Raw genomic sequence first — 27835 nt, forward strand, 5'->3', positions numbered from 1 at the left:
CTCGCCTATGCACTGAACGGGGCCGTATAATCATCTGATCTGGCCCCCATCTTTCCAAACAAAGACAAAAAAGCCACCAAAGCAGGGCCCCTAACAAGACCACTTCTTTCTTTCCTTCTTGAAGCTGCGTTCTAGACAGCTTTGCTTCCACCTCATCGTCGATAATGTACAAGAACGAATTATGTAACCTACGGAAGGGTAGATAAAATGGAACAGGAGACACAATGTGATAACCAAGCAGTAGTAACAACAACAGCAAAGATTACGCCCCCAGACGCCAGCAAAGTCTCAGAAGCAAAGCAAAAGCAAAGCAAAGCAGGAAAGATCCACCCGAGTTGAAATGGGGTAATAGTGTGGAGATCTAACGCCAAGGGAGAAAGACTTGTGAAAGACAAGAGCACGATATGAGAATCGAGACTGAGAGTGTGAGAGATTCAAACGCCGCGCTATACAAGAGATAGAGATGCGAAGAAAGCGGAACGAGGCATCGCATAGAGGCACCGGCAAGGAGGGAAGGCAGGTGGACAAGCGATGGAGGCTATTGGCCTGCCTTCATCCTCTTGTTACCCCCGACTCTTGGACTTTGCTTGACCTTTGGCGCGCCGTTCATCTCTCCGCCACCGTCATCGTTTTCCATTTTGGCTGTACTCCGCCGCCGCTTGTTGTTCATCATGTTGGGAGACGTGTTCGAGCTCATGGTGTGGGAGCTTGTGCTCTGTTGTTTCATCATGGGCTGCGAGTTGGGCGACGGTGTGTGCTGGAAGTGAGGTGAACCGCCCATTGATCCGTTGGGAAGCAGGGAGTTCTGCATTGCGGGCGACATGAACATCTGACCGGGTTGGCCAGGCCCTCCTGGTCGAGGCCCGGGTTGCATGTTGGGTGGCATGCCTTGTCCTTGCTGTGGCCCTTGGTTCGGGTGTTGCGGGCCTTGCAGAGCGCCCTGGCTATTCGACATGTTGTTGTTCCATGACTCCAACGCTTCGCTTGGCTTCATATGGGGATTTTCGAGGTAGTGCACCATTAAGCTTGACATGTGGTTCATTGGCTCGTAAATCTAGAAACTGATGTCAGTGTCAATGCCGGGGAGGGAAACGTGGAGAAGATTCTTACCTCGAGATAGCTTTGCAAGCCGTGCGGCAAACCATAGTCTGTAGTACTAGCGCTGATCAACTTGTTGATAGGCAGATACGCCTCTGGTGGTTCTGGCATGGTCCGTTGCTGCTGTGCTTGCTTCTTGTTCTTCATGCGCGGCGATTGGTTGGGGTTCAGTTGATTCGGCGATGGTTGGACGAACATTTGCTTCAGCGCATTGAGCGGTATGAATTGCTCATGGCTCGCTCCCTCAAATACCAACCACTCCATCTTATCTGAACCAGACCAGAATGCAGTCAACTTGCCTTGGTAGACAACCTGACAGGAGTTCTTGTATGTGTATATGAACTTCGCTCGCTCGCAAGTCACTTTGAGCTCACCATTTGAGGTCTTCTCGGCCGCCCCGTCTAGGGTTATTTGCAAGTTGGTGACGTCGGTGTTGAAGAGGGTGTAGAAGTACCGCGGCAAGGCAGCGTACACGATCTCGAACTGCTTCGTTCTCTCGGTACTTGAGGAGCAGACGACGTGGACGAAAGACCCAGACTCGGCGAAGAACCTATCCACGAAAGCCTGCCACCACTCAATGTTGTTGTTCGAGGCATTGAAGTTCCCTATTTGCTCCACAAAGTTCAGCAGCTTAAGCGTCCCTTGGCCTGAGGATACACTCTGTGCTTGTTTCTGCTGCATCATCGCCATTTGACGGGCTTGATTTTGGGCAGCGTTCGCTTGCGCCTGTGCCTGCGCTTGCTGCACTAGTGCCGGATTCCGTTGTACCTGACCTTGGTTCTGGGCCTGCTGATTCGCTTGTTGAGGTAGATTTGGCGGCTGAGACGGAGCTGGCGTCTGCTGTTGTGGCACTGGACCTGATTGTGGTGGCTGGGATGATTGTTGCTGTTGCTGCTGCTGTTGTGCCTGTTGTTGCGCCTGCTGCTGTGCCTGTTGCTGCGCTTGTTGTTGAGCCTGTTGTTGCGCCTGCTGTTGCTGTTGTTGTTGTGCCTGTTGTTGCTGCTGCTGTTGCTGTGCCTGTTGCTGTTGTTGCTGCTGCTGTGACGGGGGCGGTGGTTGTGGTTGCTGTTGGGGTGTAGGTTGAGGAGCCGGCGAAGATTGTCCCTGGTGACTCCCTATCGCGGATGGAGGGCGAAGAGGCCCTTGCTGGGGCTGGGTGGTGGGCGGCGGTCCCTGATTCCCTGCCTGGCTATGGTTGCTCGACTGAGACTGCGCATGTTGCATCGCAATCGCCTGTTGCTGCGCCTGCATCTGGTGATGCTGTTGAGCTTGTTGATGGGCTGCTGCGGCCATGGCAGCCTGATGCTGCGGGCCTCCGGGTTGCTGGCCCATCTGCTGTTGTTGCTGGAGCAAGTGGGGTGGAAGATTGACGAACGGTCCTTGCCCCATTTGTCCATTTCTCATTGCTTGTAGCTGCTGTGCTTGTGCCTGGTTCAAGTTTGCCATGGGGTTCTGGAACCCCATTCCCATGCCGCCCTGCTGGTGGGCAAGCATGGCCTGTTGTTGCTGACGGTGCATGAAGGCCTGTTGGGCAGTTCTCTGTTGTTGCATCATTGCAGGGTTCACTATCGAATCTGTTAGCCAATGCTCTACCATGGTACGAAGCGGTGGTACTCACTCATCTGGTGTTGCTGTTGCTGCTGGAACATGTGCTGCTGCGGCTGTAGGTGCGAGAGGGCATGCGCATTGGCACCCATGCCCGGCTGCATGCCCATCATGGGCCCTGCCTGACTGACGGGGCCATTGGGACCAGAGACGTGCTGCATGCCGGGCTGCATTCCAGGCTGTCCTGGGTTTGGGCCTGGGCCGCCCATGCCTGGGTGCGCGTGCTGCATGCCCTGGGGGTGCATGCCGCCATTGTGTGGATAGCTCGTTGTCATCATCTTGTCGGCTCTTCAGTGCGGGCTGTGGCCTCGCGGACGCGGGAATGGATCAGGTAGAAGGGATGCGACAGGTGTCGAGATTAGAAGACGGGTCCGCGTGATGCGAAGAACGACCGAGTCGGCGACGAGACGGGTGGAGCAATGCTACAGCGTCCAAGTCATACGTGCGCGGAAATTCGCGTCGATGCCAATGGGGACTGAAGAGTGCTGGGTGGTCGCGATGGAAGGTCGAAGTGCGGTCCGGTGTGGCCGATATGGGAGGCTGAGGAAGTGCCCGCGCAGAAGTCGCGATGGGCGCGATGAGGCCGGCAGGCGGCACTTGCCGGTTACAGGAAAAAGGGCGAGGGTCACGGAGGACGTCGCGCAAAGTGCAGCGCGATACTCACAGGAGCGGCGAGGGGGTGGTGAGGTGTGCAGCCACGTCTGGCGCGGTGTCGTGTCGGGTGATATCGTGTCGCATCCGTCCCGCCAGCAGAGCGGTGGAGTAGGAACGGAAGATGGGCCGTCTGGGGGCAGCAGAGGCAGTGCGGCGAACGTGTCTAGAGACGCCGTGCTATGCGACGATGGGACCGGTGCGAGTATAGATCCAGGGCCAGGGACGGTGCCAGGGACGCGGGCGTCAGTGGTGGAGTTCTCGTGTGGTGAGAGGTGATGGGCGCATGGCCCTCTCCGAAGATCAGCGCAGGTTAGGGGGCCGTTTCGGTATCGCGCGAAAAGCTGCGTGGCTGGGCTGCCCAATCTATCCCGACTCCAACTCACGCTCAATATGCACCGCGCAGCAGAAGGACAACGCGCTCGACGGCTGATGAATTATGCTGCACTCGGGCGGGCGCTCTCTCAGTCTCTTGCGACCACGCTGACCTGCCTTGCTGATGCTTGCTGGCCGGATGACGATTCCAAATAATGCCCTTGCCCGTTCGGGAGTGCACGTGATGAAAGGAATCTTGGCGACGCGCTAGCTCGGCGCTCTACTTTTCTTCGACCGCGTCTCTGGTTTTCTCTCGACAACCACCTCACTCTGCATGTCTTGAAGACTGCGAACAACCACTGGCTTCGGACCGCTTCATGCGATTTCGTGAAGGCCCGAAGCCAGCCCTCCCTATAACGTAAGTCGACTCCTTTTTTCTTTGCTTTTGTGGAAAGATTATACCTTCAGCAACTTCTTTTCCTTACCGATTCGACCTTGAAGAAAACAGCGCTGTTCGGGTGCCCTTCGCCGGGCGCCTGCTACTTGCCAGTACTGTCGTCTGACCTCCATCACTACCGCGACCGTTTTAGCAATTTTTGCACGTCAGACTGCTAACATCGCTCAGTACAGTAATACTTGCTTACTCTCATCGCCGCGCACCTTTTTGCACTTTGTCGCCCCGTGCGCACTCGCAACAGATCGAGATTTTCACAACACTATACTAGTCCTGTGAGGACTGTACTGCTGCACGTGCGCGTAATGCAGACTCAAACAGTCTTGCTGCGCAACGTCATGAGCATGCACATGTACGCGCGTTGATGGACGGCTAACACCAGCTACATGGCGTGTCTAGTGTGATCAAAGGTCAGTCGTTCTTTTCCTCATACTCCTCCTCCCTTTGGGGATGATGAAACATTTCCACATTCGCAGTTTCCACGCTAGCCATCAATCGAACCTAAGACCGATGGACAATGAGCGCGAATACCTTCCTTGGATGTCTGACCCCTCACGTACTCTGTCCTGTCATTGCTGAGATTTTTGCTTTGCAATTACTGACAAGTTCAAACAGATGAGCGATGCCGTTCTGCTGCCCTGGTGAGCACCCTAAATGATTCTTGGTCGGCGACGATGATGGAAATGGTGGCATGCCTGGGTCTAGATAGTGTGACACGATATATAGCATATGAATACCATGAGTTGCGCAAATTACAACTGCCATGTTCTTTCGTGAATCTCTTGCACCCTGTCTATAGCTGCTGAGCTCCGCCTAACCCCAGGATTCTGTTTTCTTGGTACCTGCCTTGACATGAAGACTTGTCCTGTCGCGCAGTATAGAGATAAGTTCAGACTGCAACTCATGTTTAATTCATGCGAAATCGAGGCCGTCTGTCGCGATGGTGAGGCGCCAAGGCCGAGCCTCCAGCCAGCGTCATCTGTCGCATAGACGCTAAAGCATCCTGGTCAGAGCTTCCCCAACCCACTTGGACGGCCGACCTCTAACTTCGTCACCCAACGATCTCCGAGGCTACAGACCGACCGCGGCCCTCGATCTAACGCCGAGCAATACTACACCTCTCCGAACCGCCCACTACCGCCACGATGCCTGAAGTTGTCGACCCCCGCATGATCTCGGTGACGCCTAGGATACGATACAACACTATTGGAGGCGTCAACGGTCCATTGGTCATCCTCGACAATGTGCGTAGCTTGCGCCCATGAGACGGAGTGACAAGAAGCTTACACATGTGGTGGATAGGTCAAATTCCCGCGATACAACGAGATTGTGTCCTTGACTCTGCCCGATGGCACCGAGCGCTCTGGTCAGGTCCTTGAAGCTCGAGGTAAGCTACTCCAATCGTGACAGTGCGCCGAAACACTGACACAAGCTGCAGGCAACCGCGCCGTCGTCCAGGTAAATTGCGACATGCTCAACTCTCCCGGCAACTCGATCTAATTGCGACGCAGGTCTTCGAAGGCACATCTGGTATCGATGTTAAGAAGGTACGCACACACAGTCCTTTGCAAGACGACTATATCTAACAGTCGCAGACCAAAGTCGAGTTCACCGGACACAGCTTGAAGCTCGGTGTGTCCGAGGACATGTTGGGCCGTATCTTCGATGGTTCAGGAAAGCCTATCGACAAGGGCCCCAAGGTGCTCGCCGAGGACTACCTTGATATCAACGGTAGCCCCATCAACCCATACTCGCGAGTACGTACCTAGTTAATACCTCTTATTCATGCGACTGACAGTGTGTAGGTTTACCCCGAAGAAATGATCTCCACCGGTATCTCCGCCATCGACACGATGAACTCGATCGCCCGTGGACAGAAGATTCCCATCTTCTCCTCATCCGGTCTCCCCCACAACGAAATCGCCGCGCAGATTTGCAGACAGGCTGGTCTTGTCGGAAAGCCCTCCAAGGGTGTACACGACGACCACGACGACAACTTCTCCATTGTCTTCGGTGCTATGGGTGTCAACTTGGAGACCAGTCGCTTCTTCACGCGCGACTTCGAGGAGAACGGCAGTATGGAGCGTGTCACTCTGTTCCTCAACTTGGCAAACGACCCTACGTAAGTAAAGCATGCATGCGCTACTGCTATCCTAGCTAACCCAGCGTAGCATCGAGCGTATCATTACTCCCCGTCTTGCCCTTACAACCGCCGAATACTACGCCTACCAGCTCGAGAAGCACGTCCTGGTCATTCTTACCGACTTGTCATCCTACTGCGATGCGCTACGTGAGGTCTCCGCTGCCCGAGAAGAAGTGCCCGGTCGTCGTGGTTACCCCGGTTACATGTACACCGATTTGTCGACTATCTACGAGCGTGCTGGACGTGTTGAGGGCCGTAACGGATCTATCACTCAGATTCCCATTCTGACTATGCCTAACGACGGTATGTACTGCGACTTCTTTCACTCTGTGCTAAGCTAATTGCGCCAGATATCACACATCCCATTCCCGATTTGACCGGTTACATTACCGAGGGCCAGATCTTCATTGACCGTCAACTCGACAACAAGGGTATCTACCCTCCGATCAACGTCCTACCATCCCTCTCCCGTCTCATGAAGTCTGCCATCGGTGAGGGCCGCACACGGAAGGACCACGGTGATGTCTCCAACCAGCTCTACGCCAAGTACGCCATTGGTCGTGACGCCGCTGCCATGAAGGCAGTCGTCGGAGAGGAGGCCCTGTCCTCAGAAGACAAGCTATCGCTTGAGTTCCTCGAGAAGTTCGAGCGCTCCTTCATCGCCCAGGGTGCCTACGAGTCGCGCTCCATCCACGAATCTCTCGATCTCGCATGGTCGCTGCTCCGTATCTACCCCAAGGAACTCCTCAACCGTATCCCAGCCAAGGTGCTCGACCAATACTACCAGAGGAGTCGGGGCGGTGACGACGGTGACAAGAAGAAGGGCAGCAAGGATACCAAGGACAACTCGGGCGAGGGCCAGCAGGATGACAACTTGATCGATGTGTAAGCAAGATAGTTTAGCATGTGTATGTGTTTAGGATGGTGGATGGACTGCTTCTATGGCCATGTTCACTGAGCGGAATGTGGGTAGAGATACTGCATTGAGTATATATGAATTTGTCGAATCTTTAATCTAGTGTACTTGTCGGCTTGGGTCATGTGATGTAGATTTGAGAAACGAAGTATGTTCGCGCTGCTGGTTGATACGACGACGGATAGACTTTGTTCATATCGTTCCACATATGTTGTATACACCTTGTAGGTCACTTCTCAACATGATGGTTATTGAGTACTACATCTATTTCACTTTGAATCTACGACATCACCAGACCTGATCCAGAAGCCTACAACAGTACGGAGCTCTGTCATACTGAGCACCATGCCCTAGCCAGGCGTCTACAAAGCCCCTCATACTATCCAGCATGCCCCTCCTCAGCGAGGTGAGGAGCATACATCTGTGCTGTACTTTGCGCTTTGCACGTGCTATTTACACCGTCTCTTCCACGCTCACTTCGACTTTCCGCTCCTCCCCCGCACCATCCCATCTCCCTTCACCATGGAAACGCGCGCGTCTTGCAAACGCTCTTGTTATGAATTTCACCGTCACCGTGAAAATTTGCCTTACCATGTTATGATATGATATCTCCCCCCAGCGTGACTTTCCTCTCCTCTCCTTCAACAACAGCCAGCACCGTCTCCTCCGCGCTCACCCACCATCATTTCCGTGCCGCTGTTGCTTTGCCTGCTCCCTGGCTCGCTGCCGCCGGCACCGTCGTCTCCTCCCTCGCTCGTCGGTGTCGCCGCTGCCACCATGGCGAACCCTGGGGCCAACCCGTTCGTCCTCCCGCTCGTCCTCCCAGGGGGCCCGCCGCCGCTGCCACCACCACCAGTGTCTGCGCCCGGTCCGCGTTTTCTGGACGCGGCCACGCTGCCTGCAGCGTGGGGGAGGGCGGATTGGCAGAGGTATGTGATGTGTCTTTCTTTGGTCTTTTGCTGTTTTGTTTTTGGGCGTTTCTTGCGTGCGTGCGTGTTTTGGGGGAAGGGGGGTATGGAAGGTAAGTATATGGTTGGACGGAATGAGCTCGACATGGGACCTGGTGAAGCAGTGGTGCAGAACTGGGGAGATAGACAGCTACACAGAGCAAGAAAGAGATGGTTATGGAGCTGAACAGTTCTAAAATGCTTCGAAGTGGATGGAAACAGTAAGTTCTGCTCTACAACCTAAAGAGCTTGAGACTGATGAATGGGTTGTTGCTCGCTGAAGCTCGATTGGAAGGATTTCAAACTCGACTCCCAAATCATACCGCATGACACAGGCCTATCTCTCAAACCAGCGACACTACATCCAGAGGCAGACATCCACCCGACAGAAGATTGGGCTTGATTCAAAACTGAAGCCAGGAGACCTCAGACACGAGAGCAGCTACTGCATCTTATGTCAAGTATAAGCCTGAAGTATACATACTGATCAATGGTACAGGGAGTTCGCCAATGGAATTGTCTTCCGGCCCGGCATCGACCCCAAGGTCCAGGTGGGGATCCACAACGATCTGGCCAATCGTTGGGACCGAACCTCCGTCGTCGACCAGTTCGCCTTCGGACGGTGGAGTGAGGCCCTTCTCCCAGTGGGGGCGACGGGAACCCAGGTGTACGTCAGAGAAGGCTGGCACCAGGAGTCGGAGCCTCATTTCACCGTGGAGCTGAGGTTTGTGTTCGGCACCACGGGCGTGCACCGGCACTGGGCCACCGCCCACGTTTATTTGGACTTCTCGGAGTCCGTAATCAGAACGTGTGATAAGGTGGACGGCCGCCAGCGCTGGTGCTTCGTCAAGCCCCTCTGGGCCGAACACCACAGGGTGTGGGACGTAAGTGTCCTTTGTTACTGAAGACCATTTAGCAAACTGACTAACTTTGGCAAGTCGCGCGGACCGAGACCGGTGGTCTTACCATGGCCGCCGAGGGGGATGAGATATGCCCCCAAGTATCCACCCGTCTGGAGGTAGGTGATTTCATCTTGTTCCAAGAGATCCCAAGTCACTTGCTCCATCTCCCTTTCCACACTTCGCTTGATAGAGCCTTCGCAGGTCAAGCCATTGTATCAATTCTTCTTCTTCAATTCCATACGCTAACCTTCTTCACTACAGCTCAGCGGCTAGTCGCGACTACCTTTCCGTTCTGGACTTTCTCCCACCGCTATGGGAGACCTAGCTTCCTCGCTCGTATGTGTGTAGAACCCCCCAAACATCCCCCACATCCTCTTCCTCAATCCCTCAAACGGCTGCTCGCCCGGCCTTGGGTTCATCGGGTCCTTGCGGAAGTCGTGGAACAAGACACCGTAGACAACGATGAAGCTGATCATGCTCCACTGCACCACCTTGGTCCACTTGTTCCATTCTGGCCGTATCGACTTCGCCTTGATGCGTCGCTTGAACTTGCGCTCGAACCGGAACTGCTGCTTCTCCGTCAGGGCGCGCAGGTTCGGCGGCCATTTCTTCTTGGCTGGGTACTTGTTGCGCGCGAAGTCGAACGGTGGGAGTGTGTTCTCGTGGCGGCCGAGGAGGCGGTTGATGAGGCGCAGCATCGTCGCTGGCTTTGTCCGTTCGACGACGGCGACAGGGGTGTTCGATTGACTTGTGGATTCGCGGTGTTGTTCCTGAGGATACTTGACTGACGTTCTGTACAGTGAAGGCACCGACTAGACCGCCCCACAATTCGCGCGAACCGAAAAAAAGTGTGACTAACCCCGTCCGCACGCACTGGCCACCCTCCTCCCACCACCCCTCCACAACACCACACTTTTGTTCTCGCGCTCTTTACCACTTCTTTTTACGACCGTTCTTCACTTTTCTGGAATTGTCGTGATGGCGGAGGCCACAAAACTCAGCGACGCGCCAAAGAGCGCTGTCGCCGCAACATTAGAGCAGCTCAAGCCGCAAGAGGCTGAGTCAAAGACACTCAAGATTGAGAACACCGAAAAGCGCGACACATTGATCGCCGAGGAGAAAAAGTACCAGAAGTCATGGGAAGAGCAGGGAGTCTTCAACCCCGACGCCCCATCTCTCGAAGATGAACCCTTTGACACCACCACACCGGATGAACTTCACGAGAAGTACCCCAAATGGTTCGGTTGCTTTGCATACCCATACATGAACGGCACGCTTCACGCTGGTCATGGTTTTACCGCTAGTAAAGTCGAGTTCACCGCTGGTTTCAGAAGGATGACTGGCGCGCGCGCTCTCTTCCCATTAGGTTACCATGTGACTGGTATGCCCATCAAGGCATGCGCAGACAAGCTGGTCCGCGAGGTCGAGATGTTCGGACAGAACTTCGAACGCTGCCCCGTCGAAGATGTTGTCGAGACTTCAGTACCAGAGCCGCCAGCGCCAACACAGGCCGAGACTAAGACCGACATCACCAAGTTCAAGGCTACGAAGGGCAAGGCCAATGCCAAGACCGTCAAGACAAAGTACCAGTTCCAAATCATGCTCGCCCAGGGCATTCCCCTTGAGGAGATCCACAAGTTCTCTGACCCTTACCACTGGATCGAGTTCTTCCCTCCACTAGCCAAGAAGGACCTCACAGCATTCGGAGCCAGGATAGACTGGAGACGTCAGTTCGTCACCACCGATGCGAACCCGTACTACGACAACTTCGTTGCTTGGCAGATGCGCAAGCTGAAAGCCTTGGGAAAGATCATCTTCGCAAAGCGTTACACTGTCTACAGCCCGAAGGATGGCCAAGCATGCATGGACCACGACAGACAGTCGGGTGAAGGTGTCACCGTTCAAGAATACACCGCACTGAAGATGAAGGTTGTGAAGTGGGCAGATTCCGCAAAGGCTCATGCTGGTGCCGTCCCCGAAGGCGCTTCTTGCTACTTCGTTCCAGCCACGCTCCGCCCAGAAACCATGTACGGTCAGACCTCATGTTTCGTAGGACCTGCGATCAACTACTCCCTAGTCAAGATCACCGACACCGAATACTACGTCCTCAGCGAGAGAGCCGCAAGGAACATGGCATACCAAGGCACCACTGCCAAGTGGGGCGAGTACTCCATTGTTGCTACCTTCCCCGGTAAGGATGTTGTCGGTACTGTCGTCAACGCCCCTCTTTCCGTTCACAAGGATGTTTACATCCTTCCTATGGAGACCGTCAAGGACACTAAAGGTACGGCTGTCGTCACATGTGTTCCATCAGACTCACCAGATGACTACATTACCTCATTTGATCTTGCCAAGAAAGCCGAGTACTACGGTATCCAGAAGGAATGGGTCAAGTTCGACGATCTCTTGCCTATCATCGAAACCCCCTCTTACGGTAACCTCACAGCGAAACGCCTGGTAGAGGAGATGAAGATCCAGTCACCCAAGGACTCCGCAAAGCTTGCCGATGCTAAAGAGAAGGCTTACAAGGAGGGATTCTACAAGGGCAAGATGGTACACGGCGACTTCAGTGGAAAGACGGTCGAAGAAGCGAAGCCGCTCGTTCGCAAGCAGCTCATCGAGGCCGGTCACGCCTTCCCGTACGCTGAACCCGACGGCAAGGTCATGAGCCGAAGTGGTGACGACTGTGTTGCAGCTCTTCTCGACCAATGGTACATGAACTACGGCACTGCAGCGAATGGTGGAGACGGCGAGTGGGCCGAGAAGGTCCGCTCACACATCGAGGGCGAACTAAACCTCTACTACTCTGAGGCGAAGAACCAATTCCTCCGAGTTGTCGACTGGCTCAGCATCTGGGCGTGTGCTCGCTCCTATGGTCTCGGCACCAAGGTACCCTGGGATCCAAGTGTGATGGTTGAGAGTTTGTCCGACAGCACAATCTACCAGGCCTACTACTCTTTTGCCCATCTTCTACACAAGGACATGTTCGGAAAGGAGCCCGGTCCCCTCGGCGTCAAGCCCGATCAGCTCACCGACGAAGCTTGGGATTACGTATTTGCTCTGCGCGACCGCTCTGATGTCCCACAATCCGAGATCCCCACAAAGACCCTACAAACTATGCGACGACACTTCGACTACTGGTACCCGCTCGACATGCGCACCAGTGGTAAGGATCTAATCCAGAACCATCTGACATTCAACCTCTACGTACATACCGCCATCTTCCCGAAGGAGAACTGGCCGCGCAGCTTCCGTGTCAACGGTCACTTGCTACTGAACGGCGACAAGATGAGCAAGTCTACCGGTAACTTCCTGACCATCGCTGGTGCTGTCGAGAAGTTTGGTGCCGACGCCACACGTATTGCCCTTGCCGACGCAGGAGACGAGATCACAGACGCCAACTTTGAAGAGACGGTCGCGAACGCCAACATCCTGAAGTTGTTTGAGCTCCGCAAATGGTGCGAGGACCTGATGAACGAGGCTATCTACGTTCCCGATGCGGCCGCCTACATGGAGAAGAGGACGTCTGGATCGGTCAAGAACCCAGACGTCATCCAGCGACAGAGCGGCAGCGAGCATCTTCTTTTCGACAAGATGTTCGATAACGAAATGAACGTTTTAATCCACGAGGCTTTCGGACACTACTCCAACACATTCTACAAGCTCGCCCTCAAGTCGGGATTCTACGACTTCACCAGCGCGCGCGACTTCTACCGTGAGGCTACCAAGGCAGCAGGCATCGGCATGCACCAAGACCTCGTCAAGAAATTCGTCGAACTCCAAGCCCTCCTCCTTACCCCCATCGCACCTCACTGGTCAGAATACATCTGGCTCGAGGTACTCAAGAACAAGGAAACCGTCCAGAAAGCCCTGTGGCCCCAGGTCCCCGAGCCCAACGCGTCGCTCACAGCCGCCCGAGAGTTCGTCCGCCAAACACAGACGAACATTACATCAGCAGAGGGCAACGCCATCAAGAAGCTATCCAAGGGCAAAGCAGCTACTTTCGACCCCAAGAAGGAAAAGAAGATCATCATCTTCGCTGCGAAGGAATGGCCCGCTTGGCAGAAAAAGTACATCGACATGGTCCGCGACGCCGACACCCTCGACATCAAAGCCATCAGCAAATCCATCGACAAGTCCGAGTCCAAGAAAGCCATGCCCTTCATCAACGGTCTCAAGCGCCGTCTCGATAACGGCGAGCCCAAGGATGTCGTCCTCAACCGCGAACTCGCGTTCGATGAGCTGGACACCCTGCGCGCTATGGTGCCTGGATTGAAGCAGACTGTTCAGAAGTGCGTTGATGTCGAGATCGTCACTGTTGGTGAAGGTGGCAAGGATGGTACTGTCATCAAGGAAGATGGTAGCAAGGGTGATGCACGGTCGGAGCTTCCACCGCAGGCTGCTACTGCTGAGCCGGGTTATCCCAGCTTCGCTTTTGAGAATGTCGAGAATATGGCTGTGCGATAGGTGCTGGTGGACTCAAGAGGTGGACTGGATTCTGGGTGTTGGGTTGGGTTGGGCGCACGCTTTCATGTAACGACACGATATGATTGATGTGCATGGATGATAGGATGGATGGATAGTAGATAGACGTCGTATGATATGACCCTTGAGAAGGGTTCTGGTCGAAGCAAAAGCCACAGAAGTACCAGAAGACATTGTACCCACCCCACTGATGTCTTGCTCCTTGCACATTGTTTGCGTCTTTGATGTCGTGACATGGTGACTGACCATGAACTGGTACTCCATTGTAAATTATAACGATCACACTTTTGGTCCGAAATTATATCCACCTACATGCCCAAGGCTCCTGCCAACCCCACCTACAACTTCGCCCTCGCATCATCAACGCGATTACCCTGCTGATCAAAAAAGATCTTCCGCCCACTCCTCAAACTATCCTGCAACGCAACCCCAATCTTAACCGCCTCCATACTACTCTGCAAATCAACCGGCACCTCACCCCCCTCAAGCACCGCATCCGTAAACTGCCTCGCCTCCTCCACAAACGCCTGTTCAAACCGCTCATAATAATTCTGCGGTATCTCCCTATTAATCCCATTGCTCATATGGCTCTCCAACAAACCCGTCATGGGGTTTGAATTCACAGCCAACTTGCCCTTTGTGCCGATGATCTCAGTCATGTCGTGCTGGCCAGGGGCGTTCATGCGCGAGCTGTAGAAGTAGGCGATTTGCCCACTGTGGAATTCTACGACGCCGACGCCGTTGTCGACGTCGCCGTGTTTGGCTAGGTCGGGCTCGAGGGCTGTGACGCCGACGGCCATGACGGATTTTACGACGGGGAGGGTGCGGCCGCGTGTTTCGGCGGAGAAGTACCATAGGGCGAGGTCGATGTCGTGGATGTTGCAGTCGACGAATATGCCGCCCGAGAACTCGGCGTAGGCGACGAAGAAACCCGAGGGGTCGTATCTGTGGGGGTGGACGTGTTAGTGGGTGTTGTGTGTGTGCTATGTGTGGGACTGGGGCGTTGCTTACTTGTCGCAGGTTTGTGAGCGCAGGATCGTGGGTCGTCCGATGTCGCCGTTGAGGGTCATGTTGTAGGCGTTGACGTATGAGGAGTCGAAGCGGCGGGAGAAACCACACATGACTTTGACGTGCGGGTTGCGCTTTGCGGTGTCAAGGACTTGGTGGACCTAGATAGTACGATTAGTTATCGACCCTCAGGATACGGGATGGACAAGATGCATACCACGTCCAGCTTGGTGCTGAGCGGCTTTTCACACAAGACGTGCTTTCCAGCTTCAATCGCTTTGATCGTCTGCTCGGCGTGTACTGTGGTGACGGTAGCTACACAGACAGCCTCGAGATCCTCATGCTTCAACATCTCGTCGTAATCGGTGTAGATCTTGACGCCCCATGGCTCGAGATTCTCCTTTGCCCAAGCGATTTCGTTCTCAGCGGGTGTGAAAGCGGCTACGAGTTCAGCTTTGGGTGTGCGGTGGAGGAAGTGGTTGGCATGGCGAGCGCCCATGCGGCCGAGGCCTGCGACGGCAATACGGAGTCTGCGGATCGCGGGTGCCATTGTGGAGGACGTGTGAAGGTGGAAGGGAGTTGATTGAGAAGCTTATGATTCGAAGGAGCTCTACAGTAAGAGCGAGGAGATATATGCTCGACTGAGCACCTGCGGGAATACACCGACTTTCAATCCCCCAGAATCCTACCTTGGTCAAAGCTCCTCTCAGGGTCCAAACTAGGCTCAAACACGCAAAAGCAGTTGCTCCTCCATGATCCAGTCGCCGAGTTTCGTCCTCCCTACCATCCGCGTAAACCAATATCCATCACTGCGTCTTGAAGCCACCCGTCATTCCTTCCCCCCGGGTACAAGGCCCTAGATCACGCGGCGAACTTCCCTACGCTGAGCCGCACATGCCACGTCTGGACCGGATCATCGGCACGGGCATTACGTCGATGGCAGATGCGGAACGCGAAAGCGCTGTGGAGAAATGCATCTTGTGTTGACGGAAAGTGTGGGGAACGCGTCGAGTGGAGTCGCGTCGCGCCCAGGCACAAAAGGCGGAGTTGAGCGAATGGGGAAAATCTCCTCTTTCGATCGGGTAGGGCGAAATTACTCCGCGCAAAAAGGCCGGCTGGCGACGGGACGTAGTTCACTAATTCTGGGGTATGATGCGAAGATTTCGCGTTGTGGAGACGGATGGCGATGATGGGGGAGGCTGGGGCCGTGGTGTGTGGGTGAAAGAAAGAGAGGGTTAGCGACAGTTCACATGCTCGATGCAGGAATACCGCCGTGCTTCCCCGCATACGTCACTTGTTTACCAACACCAGAATAAGTGCTGAGAGGGAAAGATAGGATCAGCTTTCTATTGTCCGTCGAACAAGATCGAGATCGCAACTGCATCGCTCTATTGCTACATCGTTCTACACATATGAACACCAACTTTTACTGACTACTTCAAAGATTCGACTTCTCTTCCTCACCAGTCTCAAGCACAACCTTGATGACCAGCTTGCCGCTATCGTCTTTGGTCTTTCCGGCCATCTCGAATGCCTCGACTGCCGACCCCAAGCCCTTGTAGGTGTGTGTTACCAGCTTAGCAAAGGCAGGGTAGTCATCGCCTGTCTTTGACACTACTTCGATACCAGTGGGGTACGTGTTCGCATATCTGAACACACCAAGGATATCGACCTCACGAAGTGCAGCTGCGGAGATTGGTAGTGTTTGAATGGGCGTGCCCATGCCGATGAGCAAAACCTTGCCGCCGGGTCGTGTTGCCTGGAGCTGTTAGTATTCTGTCGACTCAACTACGCCGGGCGAACTTACATATATCGATGCTTGAACACATGACGGTACGCCGGTGCACTCGAATACGGCATCTACCTCGCCAATCTCACCACCACTCTCCTTGGACAGCTTTCCGACCTCGGCAGCTACTTCCTTCGCGATATCCAGCTGCTCTTCTATTGTGCTTCCACGCTTCATAGGCACTGTGTAGCTGTGGTGCGCAAACTTATTGTCGACGGCGAATTGCACTCGCCCAGCGTCAATGTCTGCTATCACCACGGTGCCAGCACCTGATATCTTCGCCATGGCTGCCACAAGTAGGCCTACAGCTCCGGCTCCAAAAACTAACACGGTTGAACCTGGTGCTAGTTGTGCGCGTTTCGATGCTTGGATGGCGACGCTGAGAGGCTCGAGGAGGGCTCCTAGATCCAGCGACATATCCTCTGGTAGCCTGTTCATCGTTAGCACTATTAACAACCACGTCGGAAACGAGACTCACTTGTGACACCAAGCAGCCGGGTGATTGATCCGATCTTGTAGCGTACCCTGAGCATGCGGAAACGCCTTTGCACTACTCCGGAACTTCATGCCTTTGCAGATGTTATACCGCCCCTCTTTACACCTCTCACAGTTCTCGCACGGCTGTCCAACTTCCAGCGCGACCTTATCTCCGACTTTGAAACCCGACACCTCTGAACCTACGTCTACAACCACACCAGCCGATTCGTGGCCCAGCGACATGGGCTCTCGCACGATGATGTCGCCATTGCGGTAGTGGCGGTAGTAGTGAAGATCTGAACCGCAGAGACCGGTACTGCGGACGCTGATTTGAAGCTCTGTTGGGGACGGTGGGAAGAGAGTGCGGTTTTCCTGGCTTTATGTTAGTGTCTGCAGGCCTGGGGGACTTCTATGTTGGCCATACGATTCTCAGATCTTTTGCTCCGTGAAGTACTGAGGCGCGGATGTTTCTCGCGCCCTGCGCAACGTCTGGTTTGCTCTCTGAGGACATGTTGTCGTGGTTCGTAGTGCACTCGGAAGTATGAATGTACAAGTGAAGCTTAACACGCGTGTTATAGTAACGTTCAGCTTAACGGCAATGTAAGGTTGAAGCTGTGAAGTGAGGGAGAAGGTTGCTGGAGCATCAGTTCAGCTCGCAAAGCATCGGAAGCTATCACGCGCCAGACACTCGGCGCGCCTTGCCTCATAGTACAGCAACAGATGGAGACAAATTCCACCTTCGGCGTTTGAAATGGCGGGACATCAGATGCCGACGCCTCGTTTGGGGTGGTGGGGTTGGCTTTCCGAGGCAGTTCCGAGCTGCCCCAACATCGCGCTGCAAGGAAAAGCCGTCGACTTCTGCCGCAGGCTTTCAAACTTCTTGGTTGCCTCTTGCTAGATTTCTGAAGTTGGTTGCTCGAGTTGCTTGTCTTTTTAGACTATCAAATAACCTTTTGCTCCTTACCTCAGCTCTGATTCCTCTCCAACAGCATTCCGAACCACACTTACCAAGTCCACAACATGGCATCCGTACAGCAGCTTTTCTCGCTCGAGGGCCAAACCGCCCTCGTAACAGGCGGAACGCGAGGCATTGGCCAATCCATGGCCCTCGCCCTCGCAGAAGCAGGAGCAGACATCCTCCTCGTCCAAGTACGCCCTCTCCCCTCTCTCCTCATCCCCTCCACCCACTAACAACCCTCCCCCCAGCGCGACACCAGCAACCAAACCACAAAACAAAAGATCGAATCCCTCGGCCGCAAAGCCACAATCTACACAGCCGACCTCTCCTCCAAGTCCTCCATCACCGCCCTGATCCCCACCATCCTAGCCGACGGCCACAGAATCCACATTCTGCTAAACTGCGGCGGCATCCAAAAGCGACACCCCGCGCACCAATTCCCCGACGAAGACTGGGACGCCGTCCTGCAAGTAAACCTGACCTCCGTCTTCCAACTCTGCCGCGACGTCGGCGCACACATGCTATCTCAGCCCGCAGACCTGCCCCTCGGTCGCCGCGGAAGCATCATAAACGTTGCATCCCTCCTAACCTTCCAAGGCGGGATTACGGTGCCGGCGTATGCGGCGAGTAAAGGGGGTGTGGGACAGCTTACCAAGGCGCTGTCGAATGAGTGGGCGGGTAAGGGGGTTAGTGTTAATGCGATTGCACCGGGGTATATTGCGACGGATATGAATGAGGCGTTGATTAAGGATGAGAAGAGGGCGGAGAGTATTCTGAGTCGCATTCCGGCGGGGAGGTGGGGGAGCCCTGAGGATTTCAAGGGCGCGGTGGTGTTTTTGGGGAGCGCGGCGAGTGCGTATGTTAGTGGGGAGGTGCTTACTGTTGACGGGGGGTGGATGGGTAGGTAGGTTGGTAGGTAGGTTGGTAGATAGGTTGGTGGGAGTGGATGGATGGACAGGTTTTAATGGCATGTTTTCTTGAGTAACTTGCATGGACAAAAAACTTAGTCTTGGATCAAGGGATTTGTTGACTTGACTTCTCATCTCATCACACGAACCGTCTCAAGGCATTGTGATTCCCTAGTTCTCTGAAGCACTGAGTTTGAGTGAGACATCTTCAGCGAATTCCAATGTCTTGTTGGGTATAGATTTTTGTTCCTATCCTACATGCACAACCTACAACTTGCTTGCCCCAAACAGTCAAGGTCCGCTGAGATCCATGCCCTCGGGCTTATCCGGGAACCCAGCGTTGACACCAAATGGCGGGTATACATAGCGGGTAATACCCTTCTCCTTGTGAATCTTCTCCAACTTCTGCATATCCTCGTCGTCAAGGGAGATGAGCTTCTTGTTCTCGTCGATGCGGGATGGGGTTACGGATTTTGCGAGGACGGAGGAGTTGCGGGCGACTTTATGATGCGTTAGTAATGTGGGTGTGAGGAATTGGGTGGGTGGAACTTACGGTGGTAGCTCAGTAGTACAACGGCAGGGCCGACGCTGTGCTTCTTTGCGACTTCGTTGACGCCCTCGTCCTTGAAAAGTGGTGAGCCTGTGCTTCCGAGCGGACTGTAGGCTGTGATGTGGATGCCCTTCTCCTTGCAGAAGTCGACGACTTCTTGTTGTGGGCACAGTGGGTGGTTCTCGATCTGGTTGACGGCGGGGACGATGGTAGCGATTTTCAGAAGCTTCTCCATGTACTTGACGGAGTAGTTGGCGACACCGATGGCCTTGACCTTGTCAGGGTGTGATTGGATCAACTTCTCGAGGTTCTTCCATGTGTCTTGGTGGGTGATGGAGGTGTCAATGTCTCGCGAGCCGTCCTCGTGCTTGGGGAAGAGGGGGTGGTTTCCTGCGCGTTTGTTAGTTGTGTTTTCGTCTTGTTTGGAGACATTAGATTTACCCTTGGGGTTCATGGGAACAGGCCAGTGCATGAGGTAGAGATCCACATAAGGTGTCTTGAGCATGTCCAAGCTCTTTTGCAGACCCTCCTCAGCGCGAGTGTGGAATGTGCACCAGAGCTTGCTGGTAATGAACAAGTCCTCTCTCTTCACGATGCCGCGCGAGATAACATCCTGCAGCGCCTCGCCGACTTCATCCTCGTTTTGGTAGCAGAAGGCGCAGTCAATGTGTCTGTAACCACTCTCAATGGCGTGGACAACAGCTTTCTTGACCTCGCCAGGCGCAGACTGCCACGTTCCCAAACCCAGGGCGGGGATGGTCGCGCCAGTGTTGAGAGGGATAGCGGTATTCATCTCGGGCTGTGGGTTGAGGATACTCTTGGGTGTACTCTTGAGCATAAACTTGGAGAGGGCGGGATTCATCGCGACTCCGGCTTTACTTAGGTATTAGTAGCAGTGGGGTGATGCTGGCCAGGCCAGGGGCAGGCTTGCTCGCATTGCTTGGAAGCTTCCATATTGTGGCTGAATGTTACGCTTCCGGCATGGCTCAGGACATAAGTCAACCGTGATTGACTCTATAATTCATTCCGAGGACCGATGCTGCCCCGCCATGCGTCCCCCGCCGGCGTAGCTTCGGTCCGGGGAGGCTTCTGATACGCGCTCGACGCGCTTCAGCCTCACGCGAAATTTTCGCAGGAGACGACGCCCAGGAAAGCCAACGTGTTCGTGGGGTTGGTCGGGGAAGGTGGCACCGAGCGTCACGTGCTTGGAGGGGCTGGAGTTGGAGCCAGCTGGGGCGTCATAGTGCAGCACGTTTTCTGGGCTACTGCAGCCTTCCGAGTGTTCACGACGAGGTGAAAAATCCATCGGCTGTTGGGGCGGCGAGAATTGCCGTTCCGAGACACGAGCGGCGAAAGTTGCACCCTTCAACCCCATAGAGACGCGCACGATGCATGCCCACCGAACCACGGCAGATCTAACGCAACTAACCAACCACTACGGGCGGAATGCCAAACTGGACCCTTAGCCGCCTTTCCAGAACCCCAGATCTCGCTCCGATTGCTCAACGGCAGATTCCCAAAACGGGGAGAATTGCCTCATGGTGCAGACTTATCTTTGTTCGAGCCTACGACGGCCCTACGTAGTGCGGAGTGACCTCCACGAGTGGATCTCAAAGATGGAGACGATGAGAAATCTGACTCCAGGAATTCAGGCTGGGCTTACTTCGGAAGTGATGATGTTTGCTAGTTCTGGCAATACCATGCTGCGTCGTATCGAGGTACGGAAAGGATAAGTACTCCTCTCATCTTGTCTCGAATACACATCAATCATACCATATTCTCATCTACATCTTCAAACATCACTTTACAGCCAAGAGCTTTGTCGCACTTTGTATACTTTTAAGATACCCCTCATCTTCACCAACCACCCTTTCCACCATGGCACCCGGCGCCATCTTCGAGACGCCCAACGTGGCTGAGAACTTCAACGACCACCGCGATGGTCTTGCCCTCGAGGCGACTTCCGACGCCATCGACGACGTCAACGTGCTCAAGGCCGCCATGAAGGTCAAGAACGGCACCGCAACCCAAAAGGAGAAGGACATCTACGAGCAATCCGAGTTCGATGCCGAGAAGGACAAGACCCAATTTCGCCAATACGAAGAAGCATGCGACCGCGTCAAGAACTTCTACCGCGAGCAACACGAGAAGCAAACCGTCGCCTACAACCTCAAAGCGCGCAACGCCTTCCACAGCAAGACACGCGCCGAGATGACCATCTGGGAAGCCATGGAGAAGCTCAACACGCTCATCGACGAATCCGACCCAGACACCTCGCTCTCGCAAATCGAGCACCTCCTCCAATCCGCCGAAGCCATCCGCCGCGACGGCAAGCCACGCTGGTTCCAACTCGTGGGCCTGATCCACGACCTCGGCAAGCTCCTCTTCTTCTTCGACGCGCAGGGCCAATGGGACGTAGTCGGCGACACATTCCCCGTCGGCTGCGCCTACTCCCCCAAGATCATCTACCCGGACACCTTCAAGAACAATCCAGACTACAAGGACGACATCTACAGCACCGAGCACGGCATCTACACGCCTGGCTGCGGTATGGATAATGTCATGTTGAGCTGGGGCCACGACGAGTACCTCTACCATATCATGAAGGAGCAGAGCAGTATCCCTGATGAGGGTCTTGCGATGATCAGGTACCACTCTTTCTACCCGTGGCACACGGGTGGTGCGTACAAGTGGATGATGAACGGCAAGGATGAGCGCATGCTGGATGCTGTTAAGGCGTTCAACCCGTATGATCTCTACAGCAAGAGCGATGAGGTGCCTAAGGTCGAGGACCTCAAGGAGTACTACTTGGATATCATCGATGAGTTCATCGGCAAGGACAAGAAGTTGAAGTGGTAGACTGGCGGTTGGTCTGCTGGATTAACGAGTTTCATTTGTTATGTGGCGTTTGGGTATATAGATGACGCGGAGTGCCGAACAGGCCCGCGATGTAATTCAGTTCTTTTTCGATTATGTAAACTCACTATCTTTATTTGAAATACTACGAAAGCGTATGATTCGTGAGGTTGATTTATGCATCACTTCAGAGTACAGTCTTTGCATCACTGACACGAAAATCTGTCGCTCATCATGACTGTTTCTACTTAATGAATCTTACCCGTCCAAAGACTCAGGCGTAATCAGACCTCAGAAGGCCCTATTCCCGAGACTCGCTCTCACACTACTATACTATGGACGTGCATGCTTTCTAATGCGTAGCAAAGGCGCAGGCTTAGCAGGGCAACCAACACGACTTGGCGCTAGGTAACCAAATAACTGAATATTCTCTTCATGCGCAGCTATTAATACTGTAAAAGCTTCTACCGTATTATAGATATAAGCTGGTAATGCAGCATTTTCTTCCCGTTCTGTGTGGCTTTCTTATCGCACTTAGGCCCTGAGGAGCGGTGCATAATGGGCTATGCGAAAGCCCATGATACCCACGCCTGAGAAATCCAGTCTACCTGATGAGTATAAAATCGAGAAGCCTGCTGAAGTAATGCGCGTCGTGATTTGCCTGATCCAAACTGCTCAAGTCGTCACACGTGGCGGTGTACCGGTGAGTCAACATATCCATAGATGTTTTACAGCCTGGCCTATATCAGCCTCATGATTTGGTAGCGAATGATCAGGCTTCGATAGCTGTGAGACGCCCCCTATGAAATCTTTCAGCTGTTGTGGCGGTGTCTTGTTGGCCTAGCTCTTCGTAGGCATTGCAACATGGAGGGGTTGCCTACAGGAGGCTGAGTGCCTAGGTGGTCAGCCCACCAAAACTCACAGTTATAAAGTCGAGTGTCCCAAAGGCCTCGAAGGTCGAACGGCTAGGAAGCCTTCCGTTGCAAAATAATTATTGCAGCCAGTATTCTACAAGATATTGCTTTACTTTCGCTGAGCTCGTGCAGTGCCGTCCTTGTCGTCATGGAAAAGTGTATCGATGAAGCGCGCGATAGCCTCTTGCCTTCCACAACAGAGCCCGAGCTGGCGATATCTCGTCGACAAACAACGATCAATTTTGGCCTGATCGGCGCTGCGTTATGGAGTTTTGGCGCTGCACTAAGTACGATCGTATTGGCGCTGGAGGAACGAAGTGATAATGCAATGCTGAGAAGCTATCAGGATGTTAGTTCAACCACTGATGATCGAATGAACATAGCTGACAATGTACCAGTTGGTGGGCACTCCCCTACAACAATCACCGAGTGCTGTTATTGTCGGCAGCATCGCATCATGCACAGTAGGATACGTATCGGCATGCATGTATGCCTACTGTCGAGCTCCCAGCCTCGTCGCCTTCTCTGCCAGCGTATGCATCGCTCTTGTTTTCATCGAGGGTCTGTGGAATGGGCTTCACATAAATCTTGTTGAAAGGTTGGCTGTTTTGATGCCTACAGCTGTCAATATGGGCCTAACGTGGGCACTGCATCGTCAAAGAGGTAGCCTACGGCACCCCATTCTTTCGACAGCTTCTGTTGCAGTGTAAATTATCGTTTTCGCATGGATTTGAGTATCAGAATGAATGTTCGAAGCGATGCTATAGTCTCCGAATGGCGTGACGTTTGCAAAGTCCTTTGAACCCAGGTTTTCGTATTCGCGTTCATACCACGCGCCTGTGGCTTGATGCTGCGGTTTGGGCTACTGTGGCGCTTCGCACCACACCGACGCAGCACTTTTGTGCGTTGGTAACACATCATAGAAACTAGAATCATGGATGCCTGAAGTAAATTGTTGGGTTTAAACTGTTTCTGAACGCGCAGACGCCGTTACCCATGGTTCTAGGGTTGTGGACAGATACCCAGGTGTGTGAGCTAATCTGCAGGACGCCCCATGTTAGTGGGGTATGTAGGATGCCGCCGGGTCCATGGCCCGTGTCTTGCCAGGCATCGTCACTAGGCCCAGAGAGCCATCTCCGTCCATGGGTGCGGGAAGGATCCTCAGGCCAAATACCATACCTTGGTCTTCGTGTTGAGCAGCTTCCTACACCAAACATAATTATTCCTCAAGGCGGTTGGTGCCGTATCTACTGTACGTCAAACTGTCGCTTCCTGAACCCTGCCCTCAACAGCTGGAGACATGGACTGGAAAGCTGCTGACAAGCTTTCCTCTTATAGCATTCGGGACTGCCCATCATCAACTGTCCGGCATCGACGCCAGAAACCATGGCGACCGCAACGAGAGCGAGCGACGGACTTTCCCGTGAGGATAAGCGACGCAGGCATTACAGACAGCACATCCAGGGACGACAGAACCCGAGTCAAAGCCAAGACCACAATCCCAGACAGGAAGCGGCGGAGACGAATCCAAACCAACGGCTCAATGTCCCGACTGCGCAAAGGGGTCGCCTATCTCGCGGGCGAGGCGGTGGTCGCGGTAGAGGAGGCTCATTCGCACACGGCCCATCTGCGTCGCGCAGTGGTCAAAGCCACCAAGGCCGACACTTTACCAATGCGCTACCAATCTCTCTGATGCAAGGTCCCATACAGACCATAGAGCAGACGGAAACGCAAACGCAAACGAGCTATGTCACAGAGGGAATCCGTCACACGCAGTGGGAGACTCGTACTATCCATAGCATGAATGGCTCCCCAGTTTGTGCAGAAACGTCGAGTATCCTGACTCGAACCGAATCAACAGGCTGGTCCTCGATGGACTATTCTTCGACCATGGAGGTACATACTCCGGCTAGTGAGCCCCCCGACCCATGGCCTCATAGTCCGGGCGGCCACAACTATATGGGCACGGGCGCTCAATTCGCACCCGAAAGCGAAGGTCTATTAGCGCAAATCGAATCGAACGATGCAACCACAATCCAGAACAAGAGCCTCGCAGCCGCTTGTATCTGTCCCGTTATCGTCGTCACGAGCGATGGCAAGGCCGACTTCATCGACCCGGGCGCGGAGCAGAACGAGGTCGATACTGGCGAGGACGAAGCTGGCGAGGACGACTTGCTGTCGTCAATCCCTTTGAACATGTCCAGGGCTCACCTTGACTGGGTTCAGCTCGAGAGTTGGCTCGAGACGCTACCGAAGCGCATCCCGCGTGTCTCCACGTTTCCGACGATGGGCATCGCGCCCGCTGGCGAAGAGTCGGTAAGCTATCGAACTCGGTCGATCTTTATGATGTTCATCCACTGACGCGCCTACCAGACAAACAATATGCAGCTCTTGCGCGCCACGACCGAATGACGCTCGAGCGGTCAATACCCTGGTTTTCAAGGCATGTACGGGCGTTTGGGATTGTTGTTTTTTGTTGCAGTGGCGTTGGATATACCATATGGGTGGCATTCATGGGCACATACGGAATGGCTTGCAGCGGCGTCTGTACATTGCATGCGAGGAAGAGTGAAGCTCTTTCGGATGCGTGCGGGATGATAAATTTTTAGTGGACGGGGTTCCCGAGGTCAGGTCACCCTCGGTACCGCGCAGATCAGCGCAGCATCGTCTTCTTTGTTCAGGCGTTACAAATAGCGACTGCGACGAACGCGGATTACATCTACATATCCCCACCTCTGTCGTATATGTCTGGGTATGCGCAAAGCTTCGGTTTATTGCTTGCAAACGTCATGCGATCGCCACCCGATTTCGAAGCAATATACGTACATCAAGCTCGCCGCCGCTGAGGCCACATAATCGCCGGGAGTAGCCCCACGAAACTTGTCTGCACAAATTCTCTCGTCGTGAGCATACAACACACATTGCCTGACGGTCAGTAGACATAGCACGAAGATGTTTGGGACGGCAAGTATAGAGTTCCAAATGATATATTCAAGAGCGCAGGCAGCATCTCAGAGCATTCTTTCCAGAACACCCTGAGCGCCATCCGGCTGGGGAACTCTAGGGGCTATCTAGAGTAGCAGCACAATAAAGCGTCCCACCTTAGAAGGGTGGTGCTGGGTGACAGGCTAACATAAAACCCAAGAAAGGCGTCTAAGCACCGGGCGGCAGGATATACATGGCCGCAATGCAAGCCCACATGAATGGGTGCGTCTGCTATGCAGAAACGAAGCGAGAACGCTAGAGCGCTGGAGCGCTGGACAATGACCTCAAGAGAAAGCGCCAAGGCACTGGGAGGTATGCAATGCTGATGGGACAAAATGGAAAGGACACCACGCTAAGACCGCTTCTTAGTGAGATATCAGGGCTAACTCCGGGTTTCTTGTGTAGTATGGGTATCATCAATCGAGGTCGCGTTAAGAATGGAAGAGTGGTTGCTTTTGGGGGACGACGAGGATGTTGTGTCGATGAGCGGAACGGTGGTACAGTTGTAGGTGTTGGAGGGAGTCGAATCGTTTGGAGATCTCGCGTTCGGTGGCAAGAGCGAATGGCTTCTAGACATTGCTCCCAGGCCGAGGGCGAGCTCCATATGTTTGTAACTCGGTACCACCGTTGAGACCCGGGCCGTCGCCGTTGGGGTTCGTTTGGGGTGGAGGCTGGGGTCCGATGTCCCAGAGACCGTTCCAGGTTGCGCGCAGTAGCCCAGACTGTGGGCTATCGGCTACGGCTTCGATGCCAGCACGGACGATGATGCCGAGGTCGATGATTAACGGGCCCCAAACGAACCAGTCAAACAGGTCCTGACCAGCCCATACCATGAACCCGGTCATGCCGAGTGCCAGGACTAGGGTGCTGACTGACCAACTACCGAGTGTTAGATACCGGCAGCGATGCAGATCAGGGCAAGAGCTTACTAAGGGTTCTCTTTAGCATACCACCAAGTGATGCCGATGTATACGACAGTGCACGCGGACCACACCGTGCTTGTACTAACAACGGTTAGCGACAATATTGAGAGAGTCCGTAAGTTGAAGACTTCGTACATGAGGTTCAAGATCCATAGAGGGAAGCCATTGATGTTGTTGAAGGGATGCTCCTTGTACCGAGCAGCTACGTTGAGAAAGAAGTTCCAGAGACCGAACAGCAGCATGATGCCAAACACAACACGCCTCAGGATACAAGGCGTGCCCGTAAAATTATGGGGCGACAGGGCCTCCATTATACCTCCTTGGCAGTATATGTTCCGGCGGTCAGTGCCGTTGCCGATGGTGGGGTGAGTGGAGGTGATGCAGGTACGGAGAGTGAGGGATGATGGACGGACAACCACGTGGTGGGTGTAGGACTGAGAAGACCGATAAGGCCGTTGTGATTGGGCTTTTGGGCGACGGCGGAGCTAAGGATTCGGGGTGTTGAGGTGTTGAGGGCGCTTCGAAAATACGGCGGGCGGCGGGTGGCAGGCGCAGAGGGTGTGCCTGTTGTGCAGTGGATGGAGGCACAACACAGGTCGAGCTTTGGGGCTTAAGATGACTCCATAGTCAGTCTGGAGAGGGTGGTGCTTGGAGAGAGGTCTTGAGGGGTACTGAAACGTGGGGCGTGGGAAGGGGAGCGCAGGTCTTTAACGCGCCCAAAGACCATGAGATGACAACACGGCCTATGTCCACTTCCTTGGTATTTGGTGGCGAACTACGCAGTGCCAAGCGGTCGAGTATGCCTTACGCAGGCTGCCCGCATCATCGAAACCCCTCTTCACACTCATATGGCAGCTATCGTTGCAGAAACCGCTCTCTATGCTCGCGGGATTTTGCGCTGTCAGTCCGCTTTCACAACTGTAAGAAATTGAAACCAGGCCAACATCTCGA

The 27835-nt window shown here is 54.1% G+C and overlaps 11 protein-coding genes across 11 annotated transcripts; 5 read left to right on the top strand and 6 right to left on the bottom strand.

The window, feature by feature from the left end:
* Positions 1 to 538: 538 nt before the first annotated feature.
* On the bottom strand, positions 539 to 2981 carry J4E90_006951 (uncharacterized protein; the record flags this gene model as incomplete). The annotated part of the gene is made up of 3 exons (XM_051436493.1): positions 539 to 1054; positions 1111 to 2663; positions 2717 to 2981. The coding sequence occupies 3 exons, from the start codon at positions 2979 to 2981 to the stop codon at positions 539 to 541; spliced, it is 2334 nt and encodes a 777-aa protein (XP_051289239.1).
* Positions 2982 to 5268: 2287 nt separating this feature from the next.
* On the top strand, positions 5269 to 7155 carry VMA2 (Vacuolar ATP synthase subunit B; the record flags this gene model as incomplete). Its single annotated transcript, XM_051436494.1, has 8 exons — positions 5269 to 5367; positions 5426 to 5510; positions 5562 to 5581; positions 5635 to 5670; positions 5719 to 5880; positions 5929 to 6245; positions 6295 to 6569; positions 6617 to 7155. The coding sequence occupies 8 exons, from the start codon at positions 5269 to 5271 to the stop codon at positions 7153 to 7155; spliced, it is 1533 nt and encodes a 510-aa protein (XP_051289240.1).
* Positions 7156 to 9300: 2145 nt separating this feature from the next.
* On the bottom strand, positions 9301 to 9729 carry J4E90_006953 (uncharacterized protein; the record flags this gene model as incomplete). The annotated part of the gene is made up of 1 exon (XM_051436495.1): positions 9301 to 9729. One exon carries the CDS (start codon positions 9727 to 9729, stop codon positions 9301 to 9303), a length of 429 nt encoding a protein of 142 aa, XP_051289241.1.
* A 280-nt stretch (positions 9730 to 10009) lies between these two features.
* J4E90_006954 (uncharacterized protein) lies at positions 10010 to 13498 on the top strand (the record flags this gene model as incomplete). The annotated part of the gene is made up of 1 exon (XM_051436496.1): positions 10010 to 13498. One exon carries the CDS (start codon positions 10010 to 10012, stop codon positions 13496 to 13498), a length of 3489 nt encoding a protein of 1162 aa, XP_051289242.1.
* A 356-nt stretch (positions 13499 to 13854) lies between these two features.
* On the bottom strand, positions 13855 to 15074 carry J4E90_006955 (uncharacterized protein; the record flags this gene model as incomplete). Its single annotated transcript, XM_051436497.1, has 3 exons — positions 13855 to 14461; positions 14528 to 14685; positions 14742 to 15074. 3 exons carry the CDS (start codon positions 15072 to 15074, stop codon positions 13855 to 13857), a joined length of 1098 nt encoding a protein of 365 aa, XP_051289243.1.
* An 888-nt stretch (positions 15075 to 15962) lies between these two features.
* Positions 15963 to 17301, bottom strand: J4E90_006956 (uncharacterized protein; the record flags this gene model as incomplete). The annotated part of the gene is made up of 4 exons (XM_051436498.1): positions 15963 to 16283; positions 16332 to 16743; positions 16792 to 17162; positions 17215 to 17301. The coding sequence occupies 4 exons, from the start codon at positions 17299 to 17301 to the stop codon at positions 15963 to 15965; spliced, it is 1191 nt and encodes a 396-aa protein (XP_051289244.1).
* Positions 17302 to 17810: 509 nt separating this feature from the next.
* Positions 17811 to 18656, top strand: J4E90_006957 (uncharacterized protein; the record flags this gene model as incomplete). The annotated part of the gene is made up of 2 exons (XM_051436499.1): positions 17811 to 17939; positions 17997 to 18656. The coding sequence occupies 2 exons, from the start codon at positions 17811 to 17813 to the stop codon at positions 18654 to 18656; spliced, it is 789 nt and encodes a 262-aa protein (XP_051289245.1).
* Positions 18657 to 18947: 291 nt separating this feature from the next.
* Positions 18948 to 20068, bottom strand: J4E90_006958 (uncharacterized protein; the record flags this gene model as incomplete). Its single annotated transcript, XM_051436500.1, has 3 exons — positions 18948 to 19156; positions 19210 to 19596; positions 19648 to 20068. The coding sequence occupies 3 exons, from the start codon at positions 20066 to 20068 to the stop codon at positions 18948 to 18950; spliced, it is 1017 nt and encodes a 338-aa protein (XP_051289246.1).
* Positions 20069 to 21084: 1016 nt separating this feature from the next.
* On the top strand, positions 21085 to 22065 carry J4E90_006959 (uncharacterized protein; the record flags this gene model as incomplete). The annotated part of the gene is made up of 1 exon (XM_051436501.1): positions 21085 to 22065. The coding sequence occupies one exon, from the start codon at positions 21085 to 21087 to the stop codon at positions 22063 to 22065; it is 981 nt and encodes a 326-aa protein (XP_051289247.1).
* Positions 22066 to 24362: 2297 nt separating this feature from the next.
* On the top strand, positions 24363 to 25337 carry J4E90_006960 (uncharacterized protein; the record flags this gene model as incomplete). The annotated part of the gene is made up of 1 exon (XM_051436502.1): positions 24363 to 25337. The coding sequence occupies one exon, from the start codon at positions 24363 to 24365 to the stop codon at positions 25335 to 25337; it is 975 nt and encodes a 324-aa protein (XP_051289248.1).
* Positions 25338 to 26530: 1193 nt separating this feature from the next.
* On the bottom strand, positions 26531 to 27126 carry J4E90_006961 (uncharacterized protein; the record flags this gene model as incomplete). The annotated part of the gene is made up of 2 exons (XM_051436503.1): positions 26531 to 26840; positions 27020 to 27126. The coding sequence occupies 2 exons, from the start codon at positions 27124 to 27126 to the stop codon at positions 26531 to 26533; spliced, it is 417 nt and encodes a 138-aa protein (XP_051289249.1).
* Positions 27127 to 27835: the final 709 nt, after the last annotated feature.

Source organism: Alternaria incomplexa (assembly GCF_024043165.1).
Source record: "Alternaria incomplexa strain BMP 0042 chromosome Unknown scaffold_10, whole genome shotgun sequence".
NCBI lineage: Eukaryota > Fungi > Ascomycota > Dothideomycetes > Pleosporales > Pleosporaceae > Alternaria > Alternaria incomplexa.